General features: G+C 55.9%; 2 protein-coding genes across 3 annotated transcripts; both read right to left on the bottom strand.

Annotated features, from left to right (window-relative positions):
- Positions 1-2: 2 nt before the first annotated feature.
- Positions 3-2,987, bottom strand: BRF2 (BRF2 RNA polymerase III transcription initiation factor subunit). The gene is made up of 4 exons (XM_051811779.1): positions 2,777-2,987; positions 2,230-2,289; positions 1,635-1,956; positions 3-1,185 (listed from the first exon to the last, which is right to left on the bottom strand). Exons 1-4 carry the CDS (start codon positions 2,937-2,939, stop codon positions 303-305), a joined length of 1,428 nt encoding a protein of 475 aa, XP_051667739.1. The 5' UTR covers positions 2,940-2,987; the 3' UTR covers positions 3-302.
- A 573-nt stretch (positions 2,988-3,560) lies between these two features.
- Positions 3,561-16,099, bottom strand: RAB11FIP1 (RAB11 family interacting protein 1). 2 transcript variants are annotated; one of them, XM_051811979.1, is made up of 6 exons: positions 15,713-16,099; positions 12,144-12,583; positions 11,134-11,938; positions 7,969-10,221; positions 6,809-6,914; positions 3,561-5,834 (listed from the first exon to the last, which is right to left on the bottom strand). In XM_051811979.1, the coding sequence occupies exons 1-6, from the start codon at positions 16,033-16,035 to the stop codon at positions 5,616-5,618; spliced, it is 4,146 nt and encodes a 1,381-aa protein (XP_051667939.1). In that variant the 5' UTR covers positions 16,036-16,099; the 3' UTR covers positions 3,561-5,615. The 2 variants fall into 2 exon arrangements, with proteins under 2 accessions (XP_051667939.1, XP_051667941.1); XM_051811981.1 differs by lacking the exon at positions 7,969-10,221 and having other exon boundaries at positions 15,713-16,080.
- Between the last annotated feature and the right edge of the window lie 646 nt (positions 16,100-16,745).

Below are 16,745 nucleotides of genomic sequence, written 5' to 3'. Positions count from 1 at the left end.
ATGTTCAGTACAGCCCAGCCCTGGGGTCTTTTTTGACCCTCATTCTGCTGAAGGATTAGAAGTGGAAGGTGAGGCTGCCCTGGAACACCTGGCACCTGCACTTCCATTTATTTCTATCAGAAATGTTAACACGACCCAGAGCAGTCACTCTACAAAAAGCCCCATTTTGGTCCAGAACACAAAGGCCCCACAACCCCATTTCCCAGGCGACTGTCCCGCAGCACAAACGCTCTGTCCCTGGCGGGTTTCACACTTTTGGTCCCAAAACTGTCTCTGGACCATCCTCTAGGCCACAACTGCCTTCAGGACCAGGCCTTGGCCTTCCTGAAGGCCCGGATCTCCTTGGGGCTCCGCAGGTACTGCTCGATCTCGCTGTCGGAGATGGGCTCGTCGCCGGTGACGGCCGGGTCGGGAGCGCTCGGGGCTGCCGAACGCAGCCTCTTCCTGGGATGGATGAGGCAGGGTGGGAGCAGAGGCCTCAGGCATTTCCCTGCCAAGGGACAGCCCTTCTCCTGTGCCACCAGAGGAGAGTTGGGAGAGCCCTGGCCCAGCGAGTCCTGGCCTGTGGAGTCCTGGCCTGGGGCGCCCTTTTCCAGGGAGTCTTGGCCTGAGGAGCCCTTATCCAGGGAGTCCTGGCCTGGGGAGCCCTTTTCCAGGGAGTCCTGGCCTGGAGTGTCCTTATCCAGGGAGTGCTGGCTTGGGGTGCCCTCACCTGGTGAGCCCTGGCCTGTGGAGCCCTGGCCTGAGGCCGCACCAGGCTGCTGCTCCTCCCCACCCTCCTGGCAGAAGGCGTTTTTCAGCAGGAACACCCGGTGCTGCAGCAGGTCCCCCACGTGCTTCACCACCGTCTTCTTGTCCAGGCGGAAGCCGCGCAGCCAGGCGAGCTGGGAGGCCATTCCCAGCAGGATCTCCAGCAGCTCCTTCAGCCTCAGGTGGGCGGGGGGAGGCAGATCCACCCCTGCCACCCTGCAGAACCTTGCCAGGGGGCAGGAGAGGCGGGCGCGGGGCTGCAGCGACTGCCACGCCAGGAACGCCGCGGCCGTGACCACGGGCACGGGGTGCCGGCCCGTCACCAGCCACGTCTCACTGGCCAGCTCCACAATCCCCATGGTCCGGGCCACCAGCTTCTCCTTGTCCTCCAGGAACGGGGCAGGGACCTCGGCCGAGGGCTGGAACAGCCGGAAGCTGCGGGAGCAGGGAAGCCTCGGTCACCCGGGAGATGTGGCTGCAGGGAGGCCCTCTGGGACAAACACACCCTGCCCCTGCCAGGGGCTGCTGCCCGTGGACACCAGGAGGGATTTCTTCATGGGAAGAGTTGTTAAAACATTGGAATGGCCTGCCCAGGGAGGTGATGGAGTCCCCATCCCTGGAGGCGTCCAAGGAAGGACTGGATGTGGCACTCAGTGCTCTGGGCTCGGGGACAAGGTGGAGATGGGGCACAGGTTGATGACCCTGGAGATCTTTTCCAACCTCAATGATTCCATGATTCTGGAACTCATGGTACCTCCTTGAGCACCTCTCCAAACTGAGGAGATGAGAAAATCCCAGCCCAGGCGTGACAAGGGAGGCACAAAAGGCCACACCCCTGTCACACAGCTCACCCCATCTGTGCCCCCTGGAAGGGGCCCCGTTACCTGCTCAGGTGTGTCTTCACCAGGTCTGCCAGGCTCAGGGCGGGCACAGAGAGCCCCAACTCCTTCTGCAGGCTCAGGAAGACACCGGCAAACAGCTCCTGCTTGGCGTAGAGGAGGGAGCAGATGGTGCCCATGGTCAGGGGCCAGTTGTGCTGGCGGCACGTCACGAACACGCAGCAGCCCCCCAGCAGCTCCTTCTTCTCCAGGCTGACCAGGTGGAAGGCAGGGAGCTGGAGGGCCCTCTGGAAGTAGGACACGGCCGTCTCCTCGAACACCGCCGGGAGCTGCAGGACTTTGCACAGGTCTTGGACCCGCCGGATCCCTGTGGGGAGATGCTGCCCTCAGAGGTGGGATTGGGCAGCTTCTCCTCAGGATTCCGGAGCAGAGCTCACCCAGCCCAGGCACAGGTGCCAGAGCAGCCGGGTTCCTGCACCTCCCCATCCCTCAGTGCTGGCTGGGTGCAGCACCAGCTGCCTCATCCAGGCTTTGCCACCAGCTCCAAAGGGTCTCACCATTTTTTTTAAGCATTATAAACACACCAAAAAAACTGGAGCAGCAGCCAGGGAGGCTCGGGGTGGGGGAGAAACGCTCTTACCTCGCTGCAGGCAGCGGCTCAGCTGCTCCTTCTGCCCAGTGCTCTGGGAATAGGCCACCTCTGGAAAACAGGGTTAGGTCAGACAGCCCTGCAGTGATCCCAGGGGGACAGTGTCGTTGGGATTTGGGGCAACCAGGGGCTGGATTCCAACGGATCAGAAGGGACAGAGCAGCTCAGGTGAGAGAGGGGTGGGATCGCCCCAGGGCCGGGGATTCTCCACACACTGACCCAGCCAACGGCCCACTGCACTTAAAGCTCTTCTAAGACATTTAAACGAGATTTCGACAGCCTCTTTCATTAATAAAAAGAATCCACACCGTAAATCCCTTATAAGAGATTTAAACGCCCAGGAGCGGCTCATCAGCGGCTCCCAGCCCAAACCCCGGCAGGGAAATGCTGTGGGCGATGGAGGGAGGAGGGAGAGCGGCCGGTGCGACCCGGCACGGCCCCGCGGACACCGGGAGACCGCCGGGAGGGACGGGGGTGGGGAGAGACACCGAGACACAGCCCGGGGAGCGGGTCAGCGGGGCCGCAGCGCGCTCCGCACCCCGCAGATGCTCCTCGTCGCTGTAGGTGGTGGTGAGCAGCCCCTCGGCCAGGACGCAGCCGCAGGCGGCGCAGACCAGCTGCTGCTGCGCGTACAGCGCGTCCTCCACCAGCGCGGCCGAGCCGCACTCGGGGCAGCGGCCCCGCGCCGCCATGGCCGCCATGGCCGCCGCCGGACCGCGACGGGGGGAGCGCCGCCAACAGCCAATGGCGGCGCGGCCCGGCCGCAACCCACCAATGGCGGCGCCGCCCGCGGTCCGTCCCCCCCGCCCGCCCGGCCGAGCCGCCGCGTTCCGGCGCCGCGCGTTCCCCCCCCGCGGGGCAGGAGGAGGAGGCGGCTCCGGGATGCTCGGGCGGACCGTCCGCGCCTTCCCCGCGGGACGCTCGGGGCGATAACAGCGCTCAGGGGTGCGGGTTGAGGCTCTAAGCGGCCGCCCGGGCAGCGGGAGGCTGATTTCCTCAATTCCCGCTCCTTCCACCCCCGCCGCAGTCCGGGGCCGTCGTTGCCGCCGGGGAGCGGGGACATCTCGCCTCTCACGCGGTCATTTGGTTCTGCTCTGCAGGAACTCTCGGCCCTGCAGGTGCGGGCGAGCCCGTCCATCAGGTTTCCCCACCCTGTTTGCCAGGAGCTTCTTCCTGCACGGAACGAAACCTGCCCCGAAATACCTGGAGGATGAGCAGAGCCGGTCACAAGGGGAGGACGAGGCCCTTCTGAATCTGCTCTTTTCATAATGTGTTTATAAAGAATGCTTAAAGACAACAGCTGGGAACAGGTACCCGGAACGGTGGGTTTAAGGTGTTTTTTATTTTTAGTGTTCCATGAAAACCAAAAAGGTGTTTAAAAACAAAACAGTACCTGGGCTAAAAAGCAGAGAGTACAAACGGGGGGGGAAAATACATTCAGATCCTTCAATAATAATAAAACAATATATTTGATTCTTAAGGCCCTTAAAGGAAATAAAATGCCAGTCCCTGCACACCAAAGGAAGCTTTTAAGAAGTGTTGTCAATAAAAACAAGGTCCAAGGCACAAACGGCTCTCCTTTGTGACCCAGATCAGAAAAGCTGAGGAATAAAAGTCTAAAATCCAAATCTGTCAGTGAGGTACAGGATCCTCTTTTCCAGAGATCCACCGAGGCACAAGGAGGAAACAAATCAATCCTTCATCTTCCTCCCTCGAGAAGGCACAAGAAGCAGCAGCAGTTTCAGCAAGGCCAACCAGCACCACTCAGGATTAAACCACCCCCGCCTGCATTTGGGACCCTTCATTCACAGCAGAGGGTACCAGAGAACAGAGAGAACCCCCCTCGCTGCAGACACTGCTCAAATAACACTAAAATGAGGAAAAAGAAGTACCTGAAGTCTTGGAAGACTCTTGAACTTAAGGCTTGTTTCAGGTCGAGCTCCCCCTAAGGGGCAGCTCTGCCAGAGAAGCTCCAGGCTTTGGTAGTAGGTCAGTTTAGAGGAATAAAAAAAGTCATTAACAGCATTTTTTGGTTTTCCTAATAAATGTTTACATCTCCAGGCAAATATATTAAACTGCTCTTTGCTAAAAAAATACAGTATTTGAGATCTCCAGTGGTTTCCAGTGGTTTCTGACAATTGTAGGCAGACTGCTCACAGGGTGAGAGTCCAGCCAGCTGGTCCAGTCCCTCAATAAAGTGCTTTGCTGTAGAAAAAGTGAGTTAGAAACTCACCCCTGAGCCAGGGGTGAGAGCAAATAACCCAACAACTTCCAAAGGTGGGAGTGTTTACTTCCACAGAATTAAGGTTGGAAAGCTTTAAGCTTTGGTCCTCATGAAGCTTTGGTCCTCTGCTCCCCACTCTGTATTCCAACTTCCTTCTAAGCCCTTTAGGGACTCTCCCAGCCCTGGTAAATCCCAGAGGTGCAGAGAGGCACCTGATCTTTCTTTTCTTTTTTTGATCTTTGACAAGAGCTCGCTTAAAAAAAAAAAAAAAAAAAGTCACATTTAGTTTTCAGAGGAGGAGGAGGAGGAAGAGGTTGTGGTGGCTGCTCAGCAGCACTGAGCTGCTCCTGCTGTGGGGTGGGGAGAACAGCACTGTCTCCACTGATTGTCCAGCAAAACCACCACCCCTCAGCTCCACAGGATTCCTCCCCCTCTGAGCAGCAAGGTACCTTTGGTCCAAATCCATTGCTGCCATTCCTATGGTAGAGATGTACCGTGAACACCAACGTCTCCTACACCAAAAAACCTGCAAAACTCCCCTTGGAGAACTCTTTGGAACAACATCCACTTGAACTGAGATTTGCTTCTTCCTTTCCAATCTTTTAACTTAGGTTCAACTTTCAGGGCATCAACATTCAGTACCTTTTAAATTACAGCCCAGGTCTGAAGCTGGGACATCTTTGGACTTCTCCAGTGTAGTTAATTATTATTTTAAAAACAATCAAATCTCCAAGCTCTACTGTACAAGGCTCCATATTGCACTACAACTTCAGATATGGAAAGAAGAGTAACTGATCTATCAGAGATGCTACAAAACAAAACCATTAAAAAAAACCAATCTTCCTAAAGGATCATCAGTGCCTTGCTGGGAAGCAAAACACATCAAAAACCCTCCTCCCTTCCATCACTACCAGCCTTTGGATTAATGCCTGATCTTCCCAGATAATGGGAAGAAAACAAGTAATAAATATGATAAGGTGACTCCATTACAAGAGCTGATGGAACTACTAATCAACCCGAGAGTTGCTCAAGGCAGAAACAGGAAAAAGGTCATTTTCCAGGGGCGGCACAACCGGCACCACCGGCTCCACACCGGCTCCTCACGCTCCTCCGGTGGGAACTCGGCCCCTCTTCTCCAGCATGCCCAGACCCTTCACATCTTCCCAGCTTTTCTGTTCCCAGACATGGAAACACGGAGGATGTTGGGGGTTTCTTCCATGACCCTGACGAGCAGGTTGTCGATGTAGTCCTCGAGCTCCCGCACCTGGACGTCCTTCCTGGTGATCGTGTCCTTCTGCTTCAGCACCAGCTGGATCAGCTCGTCGTGTGTCAGCTGGGCATAGGCGTAGGCAGGGTCTGAGGGCTCGTATTTCTTGGGGAGAGAAGGAAGGCAGGGTCAGTCCAGACACAGGGGCATTCCAAACCAGCAACAGAACACGCCCGGGACCGGCCTGGGGAATTCAAAGCACCAGCAAAGGAGTTTACAAACGGCACTGGCAGAGCCACAGCTGCTCTGTGCTCCACACCTTCCAAAAAGCATCAAGCCCCTGCATAATGTCAGTTCTGTAACTCAACCCTGCTGCAGTTTATGCTGAAGGAATAAGGAATGTCATGGATGTGTGGAAGTTACAGCCATGCCCTGCCGACCACCATCGTTTACAGACAAGCACTGGGACAGCCATTGCTTAAACAAAACAGAGACTGGGAAAGGCACATTCAGCTTAAACAGCAAGAAACACCCCTCCAGACCTTTGGTGTTTCCTCCTATTTCTCTGAAAAAATCTGTTTTTACTGCTCAAGCAACTTGGCAGGTACTGGGCAGCTCCTGCCAACTCCTCCAGCTCCCAGAACACTGCCCAGGCAGGGAATGTGAGCACAACAGGCTCCCATGGTGCCTCACACACGATTTATGAGGAATCAAGAGCACCACAACAAGTTTTCAACTCGCTCAGAACAGCAATGTGTCAGTTTGAATCACTTCATTCACATCCTCTCCCCTCACGCCAGAAGGAGGCACTGCTGTTATTTCAGTTCTAACTTCTCATGTTCCCCAAAATACCCTCAGAGGCAATAACAGGGCCCAGGGTTTTCCCTGCTGACACAGGAATGCTCCCAGCCGTTCAGATCAACTCTACTCTAGATCAGTCTGCAAGAGAATAAATATTTAAAGACTGTCCCCACCTCTGGGGGCTGACCAAAGGCAAGTTCACACCCAACACGCTCTAATAACCAGGGTTCTTTTTCTGCCCAGGATATGAGATGTGAGCCCAGGCCAATTATCTGGAATACACAAACTCCTCAATCAAACCAAAGCTTAAGCAGTGAAAGTGCCACTTCCCTCCATACCTTCACACTCATTTCCAGCAGTTTTTCATTCATGGTGCTGATGACATTCAGGTTCTTACTCTGAGACTTGTTTGCCATGGCATTCATTGGCTTCACAGGATGGAGTCTGCAACAGGAAAAAAGAGTTTCTGTTGTTTAGGCAGGACATGTAACACCAGCATGACACAGATCTCCTGACTCAAAACAAATACAGCAGGAAATGGGGGAAGATTCCTACCCTTCTCTGTCTCCTGAGAGAAGAGGTTCAGCTTCAGCAGACAAGGCATTTCTAAGCTATAGGGATTTTGTAGGTATTCTCCAGTTCTCTATGATCTTTACTGACTTAAGGCATTGGAGACAAAGCAGGAGCAGCAGGAAGGGAAATACATCCCGAGTGTGTCATGGAAGAAAAGCCAGGATGGGCTACACGAGGAGGCAGAACACAGGGCAGCTTCTCTGATCTCAGGCACTGGTATTTCAGCCTGACCTTCCTAACCAGAACATATTTGTGGTTCTTGCAACATAATCAAATACTTCCACTATCCTGGGACAAGCGTGTTAGGCCTTTTCCAACCTGAGCTGGCACCACGAGCTGCCAAGAAGTGCTGTCGTCATGTGCCTGAGCAAGATTTTTATCACCAGTTTTAACACAGGAAGCAAATTTTACTTCTATCTCAGCCAGTGCTGGCCCAGAGGTGTCCTGGACCCCAGGCAGGTGAAGCCCCCACAGCTGACAGGTCAGGGGCACAGCAGGAGCTGCACCACTTGCTGTGATCACTCTGAGGAGCCCCATTCAGCCAGGAAATGAAGCATTGTGGTTTATCAGGGTGACCATTCTCCCACGTCTGAAAAAGGGCCCAATTGCAGCCCATTTCCCCAATTGGATGAAATGACCCTATTCACCTGCTGTACTTTCCCTAATGGTTTCCCTGAGAGCTCTGATGAGTGGCTGGTCCCCTCTGGGCACCCTCAGGAGCTGCACAGATCCTTCTGGAGCCAGCAACGACCCCACAGCACCCAGGCCCTGACAAATCCAGGCCCCAGAGGAAGTCAGGGCTACCTGATGCCAAGTCACTGCAAAGAGCAGCAGCAGATCCAGCAGCTGGAGGGACAGGTCTGGAAGCAAAAGCCCAGCTCACACCTACACAGAGATACCTGCTGTGACCCCCACGTGGTCTCACCTGTGCTTGGGAGACACGGTTTCACCACCCCGCAGGGTTTGGTTAGGGAACGTTTCAGAGGGTGAAACCCGTGCCTGGAGAAGCTTCTTCTTGCCCGAATTTCCCGCTTTATCTGCGAAGCCCTCGGCTGTTGGCTTTTTCGGAGACTCTGCTCTACGACTTGGGGTGTCAGAGAGAAGGGAGTGAGAGGAAGAGGAGGGGTGGCAAGGACTTGAGAGGGAGGAAGAGGAAGCAGAAGGCTCAGAGAGGTCACGCTCTGCAGGCTCCTCAACACCCGCACTGGTTTCCAGCTCCTGTTTCTCAAAATGACTGTTGCACTCCCCGGAATGAGATGTCACACCTAAGCCTGAGTCAGCTCCCTGGATACTGACCCTGGGAGCACTCATTCCAGCAGGCAGCACGGGTGATCTGCCAGGCTTACAAGCACCAGGAACACCTCCTCCTCCTCCTCCTCCCGGAGCAGCCAGGGTCATGGGGGCTGCAGCTGAGCTCTCAGAGAGCTCTCCATGCAAAGGTGCCAGACCTTGGGGCTGCTCTCCAGGCCCTGAAACACCTTCATCACCTGCAGTGAGCCCACAGCCCTCCTGGTAGTCCCCCAGGAGCTCGTCATCGGAGCCTCCCTCCAGGATCACTGGCAGACTGGCCACTTTGGAGCCACGGTCTCCAGGAACAGGAATGGCAGCCCTGAGACTCGTGAGACCGGCAGAGAAATCATCGTCACCTCCATTTCTTAAGGGCCTGTCACCTGCAGGTGTCACTGGAGGAGGGACAGCCTCAGAGGAGCCACTTTGGGGGAGGCACCCACGAGCAGCTGAGGCTTCACCAGCAGGTAACAGGAGCCCAGGCACGGATTTTACACCATCACCTGAAGAAGGAGCATCAGCCTTTAACTCAGCCTGGGAAACCAACAGGCCCTTCCTCAGTGCCACAGCCCTCCGTGGGGCTGGCTCTGGTGGGACAAGGACCTCACTGCCATCCCTCTCTGCATCTGCTTCCCGAGGGGACACTGAGCAGGCTCCCAGGGCTGCTCTGACCTGGGGAAGTGAGTCGATTTTAGCCAGTGGAGCTGCCTGGGGCTCTAAGGGGGGTGCACACTCTGCCCATTGCTCTCCAGCACAGACCTCCTGCTCCTCCCTGGGCTCACTCCCAGCTCTGGTCTCTGGCACAAGGCTGTAACCAGACTTGGAGGGAGATGCACAGCCTGTGTCACCCCTCGTGCAGGGCTCAGCGTTTGCACCAGTGACCTCCACGGTGGGCTCACTGTTCTGGAGGGGACCTGTGCTGTCAGTGCAGAGCTCTGCTGATGGGCAGTGCCCTGCTCCCAGCTCATCACCAAACCCTGCCCGCCCCCCTGCTGCCCCTGGACCCAACCTTCCAGTGGAATCAGAGCACTGCTCTCCACCTTCCTGCCCACCCAAACCTCCACCACCTGCTGCAACACCCTGTGATCCACCCAGGACAACGGACACGGATTTCCCATCGCCCAGCTGAGAGCTTTCCAAAGAATCCTCAGGGTGAAGCTGGGGAGAATCACAGTGCTGCTTCTGAGCCAGCCCAGGAGGGTCAGAAGGGGGATCAGACAAGGTGCCAAGAGGGTCTGGCACAGCTGTGACATCTTTAGTTACAGCCACATCTGCAGAGCCCCCTGAAGCACCACGACCAGGGTGACCTGCTGAGGAACAGTCCTCACCACGAGGGAGGCAGGAAGGGGAAGAACCAGCGACAGTTTGGAAACCTGGCACACCTGCCTGCCCCCCACGCTTGGACACGAAGGGATTATTGTCATTGAAGTGACAACCAGAGGGGAGGGAAGGTGTGGGAGGGAGAGAGAGACTCTGGGGAGCCCCCACAGCAGAGCTCTCAGGACCCTGCCCCCAGTCAGCAGCAAAGGGATTATTACTCCTGGCAGAAACCTGTCCAGGAAGAGGTGCTTTGGGAACAGAGGCTGGAAGATGATGGGATGAAGGGAAAGGGGCAATCCTGTCGGGATCCAGGGCTGTGGATGCCTTGTCCCACTCGGGAGTAAAGGGGTTCTTGTCATTCCAAAGCTCTGCAGCAAAAGCGGGAGAAGTGAGAGAGGCAGAAGAACTAGTGATGTTTTCAGAGTCTGGCACTTGGACTTTCTGCCCCGTTTTAGAAACAAAAGGATTATTGGCACTGCTGATACGGTGCACAGAAAGAAAAGCAGGGAGGGGGTCAGGTGCAAGAGTAGGAAGCGTGGCTTTGGGTTCCTCCTCTGGAGACAGGCCCAGTCTGCAAAAAGGGACAAAAAACTCGCATGTCACTTGCAGATGCAACACGAGGCAGGAACAGACAAGCTTTAGCACCAGCCTCCATCAGCTCCTGCCACTGGGGATGAATTATATTTGCAAGAGACCTCAGAGCCTGTCTGAGAGACTTTATATCCTTCACTGCATCTTTACAAAGGATTTTATGTCATTTATGTCAGAACTCTTCTGCTGCAGAGCTTGTTTTTGTTGCTTTAAGCACCATCTCTTTTGCACCCCAAGCAGGTCTATTAGTACATAAAACACTTCATAGGCAAGAAATTTAAACATGAGAAGCACTGAAAATGAGGAGTTAGGGATACACACAAACCACAGCCTTATTAGTAGGGCATACCTACAGATATATATAAACCCCAGACACACACAATTTATATATATCTGTGTATGAAGGACAGAGGAGCAGAATTTCCGAAAAAGCCTTGGTGTACAAACCCACACAAAATCCCTTTGTGTTGCTGTGAGTGATGCCAAAAGCAGAAGGGCTCCAAGATTAACCTTTGGAAGACCACAGCCAAGTAGAGAAGAGGGAAGCACAGATGTTAGAACAGGCATTTCTGACCCCAGGGAGGTTCCAGTCGCACAGCTCAGGCAGAGTTAGTTTTTGCAGGAGATCCAGTGAGAAAAATCACCCCTGCAGTACCTACACAGGTGCCTGCACTCAGAGAACCACTACTCTGGCATCACTTACAAGGAGCATTCCTATACCCATCTTTCCTTCGTACCCAGAAAGAGCCTGGGAGTTTTTGGCCACCAAAGTGCCCAACGCCAGCGTAAATCCCGCAGATGCTCCTGAGCCAGGTGTGGCAGGACACAGCCCACGCCACCACCCTGCCACCACCACTGCCCATCCCAATTCCCATCAGCAGCTGGGACTCACCTGGGCTTCACTGTGGGCCTCACAGCTTTGGTCTTGGCTGGGGCAGCAGCTTTTTCAGGTTTCCGTTCCTCCTCACCAGGGCCGAGCGGCTGCTTGTTTGCAAAGGTGTCTTCTGTGCTCTGAGTGTCTCCTGACGGGTCCCCTCTGCCCAGCTCTGCTGGGGGTTCAAGACATTTGGCCTCCTCTTCACTGTTCTCTTCTGGAATTTTGTTCTCACTCTGCAGGGTCCTGTCGGGAATATTCTCAGCATCTCCCATCTTCCCCACTTCTTTCTTCCCGGTGACCAGGGAGAGCAAGGCAGACTTTTTGTGGTCTGGTTTTTTGGGCTCCCTCGCAGCCTCGGTGCTCGGGGGAACGCTGGTGTCCAGGGGCTCCTCACTGCTCAGCAGTTTGTACGACGGCAGAGTCATGGATTTGAAGGTCTCCAAGGACGTGGGTCCAGAGAAAGCCTGACTAGGAGAGGTTCTTCCTGTCTCTTCAGGTGGTTTGCTGGACCTGGAGGACAGGTTCTCCTCTGAAGCGAAGAGCTGCTTCCTCCTGAAGTTGAGAGGAGAGGGAGAGGAGGCTGGAGTGTTGTCCTTCGTCGTGGTCTCTTCCATATAAACGTGACTGCCGTTGATACACAGGCTAGACTTGGAAACGGGATCACTTTTGGATTTCAGGCCACTGAACAAAGAGAGCCCTTCCTTCTTGGTGTGGTTACTGGTTCCTTGGGTTAGCTGCCTGCTGTCCAAAAGGGCTGTTTTACGAGATTTAAACAGAGGAGAAGGAGCTGGCTTCTCTTCCAGGGCATTTCCAAGGGCTCCTGGAAAAAAAAAAATCAAACAGAGAGAAATTCAAGATACAAGAAAAACTTTTCCTCTGGCACTTGCTACTGACAACCTCAGTGCCAGGAGGGGCTTTCCATGGATTTTTTCAGAAAGAAGAGTTTAACTAGTGCTGTGGAAAGTGTAAACAACCCTTTGGAGAAAGGCTTTGTGCTCACCAGTGCAGCGAGTGCCAATACTCACGTTCTGAGGTCGGAGAGGTCTCAGACTCCTCCTCATCCCACTGGGGCTGGAAGTCGCTGGGCCGAAGCCGAACCTTCTGGGTGACGGGCTGCTGCGTGGGCAGGACTGACATGGACTGGGACAGGGTCTTCTGCAGCCCAGGTTTGGAGAACAGCGCTTTGAACTTGGATTTCTTCTTTTCCTTCTCGACCGCCTCGTCCTCGCTGTCGGCAGGGGAGTGGGTCGTGCTGGGAACGATCGCCGACGCCGTGTCCGAGAGGCCGCTGCTCCTCTTGCCCTTGAGCTTGTCTTTGAGCTTCCCAAAGGGAGAGCGAGGCTTGTCCTTCATGGACAGGTCAAACATGCTGGCTGTCATGCTGCTCCTCATGAACTGGATGTCCACCTCGATCTCCCCCCTCTCCTTTTCCTTCTTCCCCGGTTTGGAGCGAAGCTTGTACCACCTGCAGCAACAAGGAGACTTCTTCTACCAACCAGTTCCCAAGGCACAGGTAATTGAGAACACAGAGGTTGCTTATGTTTGAAAAATCAAATCAGCCTCCAGTGCAGGAGAAGCAAAGCCTTTAATCTTATGAGGACGTCACAGTCACGGCCCCAGGTGCCAAGGAAAACATTCCTTATCGTAAACAGAAAGTTATTAGTAAGGTTTGGTTTGAAACCCAGATCGGGAGGGGTTAAAAAGGAGGAGGAAAAACAGAAACACAACATGGAATTCCTGTATTTCAGCTCAGCCACTCTCCTCTGCCCTTTCATATCTCCTCCTGACACCCGCAGAGGCCACAGCTTTGAAGTGGGAGCCGAGAGCGAGACGAGGCACCAAGAGCTGCACACGCGTCCCATGCCCTCATACCTTTCATTCCAGCTCCCTAATGCCTCTTAAGCCAAGGAACCTCTAATCAGCAGGAGAGAGCCAACCCCAGCCCTGCAGACCGCTGGGGATTTCCACCCACCTCCCCCAGCTCGTGACTGAGCAGGGAGCACCAGGAAGGACATCACTCAGACAGAGTCACATCCCTTCCCAAAACCTGGCTCCAGAACGCCAAGCTCCGTGTGGTGAGTGCTCAGGGCATCCCAAACCACAATCCCACCATCCATATGCCCTCAACCACCACTCAGTGACTCTCAAACCACATGTGGGCCAGGAAAGAGAATTATCAGCGCTGCACACCACTGTGGTTTTGGCTATTGCTGGAGCCGCAGAATTCCCAACTCCACAGAACCCACGGGAAAGACTGCCTGGAAAACGCTGGTTTCTTGCTCCTCACCAGATGGAACAGGAAAATTATGGAAGGAAACAGAGCATGCAAATGTGCCTCACCATCAAATTTGCACTTCAGCCTCTGAAGGTGCACTGGAAGCAACAAGAAAGAGAACAGGAAAAGGCAATTTGCCCCAGAGAAAATTCAGAAGTAATGAGGATTACCGAAGGAGGTGGATTCAGGAATCTGCTACACTTCAGAGGGATATACAGGAGAAATTCTTCCCTGTGAAGGTGGTGAGGCCCTGGCACAGGTTGCCCAGAGAAGCTGTGGATGCCCCATCCCTGGAAGGCCAGGTGGGATGGGGTTCGGAGCACCCTGGGATAGTGGAAGGTGTCCCTGCCCATGGCAGGGTGATCTTTAAGGTCCCTTCCAACCCAACCCATTCTGTGATTCTATAATTCTAAATGAACCCTTGAGCTACAGTCAGATGCTCCAGCTTGGAGTTACAAGGTACCAAGGGAAGAGATTTTATCAGGAGACTGAGGCTTTGCCCAGTCCCTGAGGCTGCAGCCTGGGAATCACAGATCCTTTGCCTTTAATATGAGCCAGCACTGGGCACTTTTGTTCCAAACCCGTGGTTTCTAGGAGCATCCTGTGCTCGCAGGGCTTCGGTGCCACAATTGATCCCATGTGCTCCCTGCCCGGGAGCAAATGACGTGTTCAGCAAAGGCAGCTCAGCCCCGACCAAACACAGCCCCACTGCAAGGAAATCACGGACTGACAACCACAAAAAAACCTCATTAATGGCGTTTATCACATTCGTGAGCACCTGTATTTATTCTCCAAATAAAACCAGCCCTTCGCAGCCACACGTCGCCGTGGCAGCCAGGACAAAACAGGCTTCAAACAGGAAATGAGGGCTGGAAACAACCGAAAATATCGGGAAATTTCCCCAGGAGCACCGAAGTTGTGTTTTCTTTTCTCCTCCCCCTCAATTTTCCTTTGCCCAGACAGACACAAAGGCACCCGCCGGGGGCCCGAGGCGCTGGCCCCGGGCTCTGCTGACCGAGGGCACGCTGGGCTGCACAGTGTAAACACAGCAGTGCCTGACACAGCCTTAATGAACCCGCGGCCTAATTAAGCCTTGACAAGGGGTGGCAGCTCCTGGCCCTGCTCAGGTGAGCCAGAGGAGGAAGGTGACTCACCAGCCACATTACAAGGCTGCTGACTCCCAGCAAAACCCTCCCAGGCACCAGCCCTGGATTTCACCGCCCCACTGTTTATGTTCAAAGCAGCGAGTGTGACACAGAGCTGGAGCTGGGCATTAACGACCCCGGCTCGGTGTCCTGCTGACAGCAGCGAGGGCAGCCCGTGGAACATGGAAATATCCACCCTGGCACGTGCTAAGTGTTTATTAAGGAAAATAAATAAAGAGCTGGCGGAGCCTGCGCTCGTTCCCCGCTGCAGGGAGGCGGCATTCCGAGGACACCAGGTTTCGGGAGCCAGCCTGGCTGTTCCCTGTGTACAGTGTCACTACACACACAGAAATAGTGAAAAATCAAACCCAAGGACCAGGCAGGACTGCCTGGAAAAGCTCTGGCCACATTTCCCGGGGGCCCCTGGCCTCTTCCAGGAGCTATCAGGGGCTCACCCACACTGGGGGAGACCCTGCCCTGAGGGGTCACCCCGTGGGCACTCATGGGGCTTGAGGGGTCCCTGTGGGGCATGCGTGTCTCCCAAGAGAACCCCAGTCCCCTGTGGGGCATAAGGGTTCCCCCCCAGACCCACACATGCCTGTAGTGTACAGAGGTTTCCACGAGGAACAGGGACATCCCATGGGGAACTGGGGTTGACCCTCGAGGAGCAGAGAGAGCCTCCTCAGCTTCCTCCCCGGACCCTGTGGGGCACAGAGTCCCCTCTTCATCCCTCTCCCCAGCTCCCGTGGAACACAGAAGCCCCTGTACCCTTCTTCCTGGCCCCTCCCCAGCCTCCGTAGGACACAGAGGGTCCCCCCATCCTTCTCCCTATCCCCTGTGGTGCCCAGAGTCCCCCATCCCATGCCCCCCTCAGTCCCTTCCCAGCCCAGTCCCGTGTTACCCTGTCACACCTGGTGTGTGTCCCCCCGTCCCACCTGGTGTCCCCCCGTCCCACCTGGTGTCCCCCCCCGTCCCACCTGCTGTGTCCCCCCCGTCCCACCTGCTGTGTCCCCCCCGTCCCACCTGCTGTGTCCCCTTGTCCCACCTGGTGTCCCCCCATCCCACCCGGTGTCCCCCTCTGCCACCCCCAGTGTCCCCTCCCATCCCACCTGGTGTCCCCCCCGTCCCACCTGGTGTGTCCCCCCCGTCCCACTCGGTGTCCCCCCTGTCCCACCTGGTGTGCCGCCGCCCTCCGTCGTCCCTCAGCGCTGCCAGATCCACCTCCGCCCGGCCCAGGAACTTGTCCGCGCCGGTGAGGGCGCGGTGCAGGACGGTGAGGCGGAGCGCGGGCCGCGGCGGCAGCTCGAACGTGGCCTCCTCCCGCCACAGCGGCTCCCCCCGGCACCGCTCGGCCACCGACGTGCGGAACTTGTCGCGGCCCAGCGCCATCACCGCGTACGCGTCGCTGCCGCCGCCGCCCGCCGCCTTGGAGCGCAGCCCCCGCGCCCGCAGCACCGTCACCCGCGCGTGGGTGGGCGCCCAGCCCGGGGCCGCCATGGCGGGAGCGGGGCCGGGACGGGACCGGGAGTGCGGCGGGAGCGCGATGGGAAGGGGACCGGGAGAGGGAGAGGGAAAGGGAGAGGGAGCGGAGCCGCCCGGTGCGCCCGCCCCGCCCCTCTCGCGAGAGTACGGGGTGGGCGGGGACTGGGAGGGGCGGGGCGCGAGCCATACAGGTGTGCGCAGGTGTGTACAGGTGTGTACAGGTGTGTACAGGTGTGCGCAGGTGTGCGCAGGTGTCGGTACAGGAGTGCAGGGATGTGCATGTGTACAGGTGTGTGAGGTTAAAGGTGCACTCAGGTATTTTTGTGTCCAGGTGTATGGATGTACAGGTGTGTACAGGTGTGTACAGGTGTCGGTACAGGAATGCAGAGATGTGCATGTGTACAGGTGTGTGAGGTTAAAGGTGCGCTCAGGTATTTTTGTGTCCAGGTGTATGGATGTACAGGTGTGCACAGGTGTGCGCAGGTGTCGGTACAGGGATGCAGGGATGCATGTGACGTTACAGGTGCGCTCAGGTATTTTCGTGTACAGGTGTGTGCAGGTGTGCGCAGGTGTCGGTACAGGCGCGCAGGGATGTACAGGTGTATGTACTGGGATGTGTGTGTGTACAGGTGTGTGACATGTTAAAGTCACATGCACAGGTGCATGAATGTACAGGTGCGTACAGGGGATGTGCATGTACGCACAGGGGTGCATGAATGGGCATG

The sequence above is a fragment of the Manacus candei genome, unplaced genomic scaffold, assembly GCF_025592945.1.
Source record: "Manacus candei isolate 608988 ecotype Guabito, Panama unplaced genomic scaffold, ASM2559294v1 h1tg000084l, whole genome shotgun sequence".
Lineage (NCBI taxonomy): Eukaryota > Metazoa > Chordata > Aves > Passeriformes > Pipridae > Manacus > Manacus candei.
The sequence above is the reverse complement of the archived record's forward strand: the minus strand, read 5'-3'. Positions and strand labels throughout refer to the sequence as shown.

Bases quoted from the DNA above. Each gene is read 5' to 3' on its own strand.
- BRF2 (XM_051811779.1), bottom strand. From the start codon at position 2,939: ATGGCGGCCATGGCGGCGCGGGGCCGCTGCCCCGAGTGCGGCTCGGCC. The intron at 1,957-2,229 runs GTAAGAGCGTTT...ATCTCCCCACAG, and splicing joins GAGCCGCTGCCTGCAGCGAG to GGATCCGGCGGGTCCAAGAC. The intron at 1,186-1,634 runs GTAACGGGGCCC...CTGCTCCCGCAG, and splicing joins GTGAAGACACACCTGAGCAG to CTTCCGGCTGTTCCAGCCCT.
- RAB11FIP1 (XM_051811979.1), bottom strand. From the start codon at position 16,035: ATGGCGGCCCCGGGCTGGGCGCCCACCCACGCGCGGGTGACGGTGCTG. The intron at 12,584-15,712 runs GTGGGACAGGGG...TTGTTGCTGCAG, and splicing joins GGAGGGCGGCGGCACACCAG to GTGGTACAAGCTTCGCTCCA. The intron at 6,915-7,968 runs GTGAGACCACGT...TTCCTGTTGCAG, and splicing joins ACCGTGTCTCCCAAGCACAG to ACTCCATCCTGTGAAGCCAA.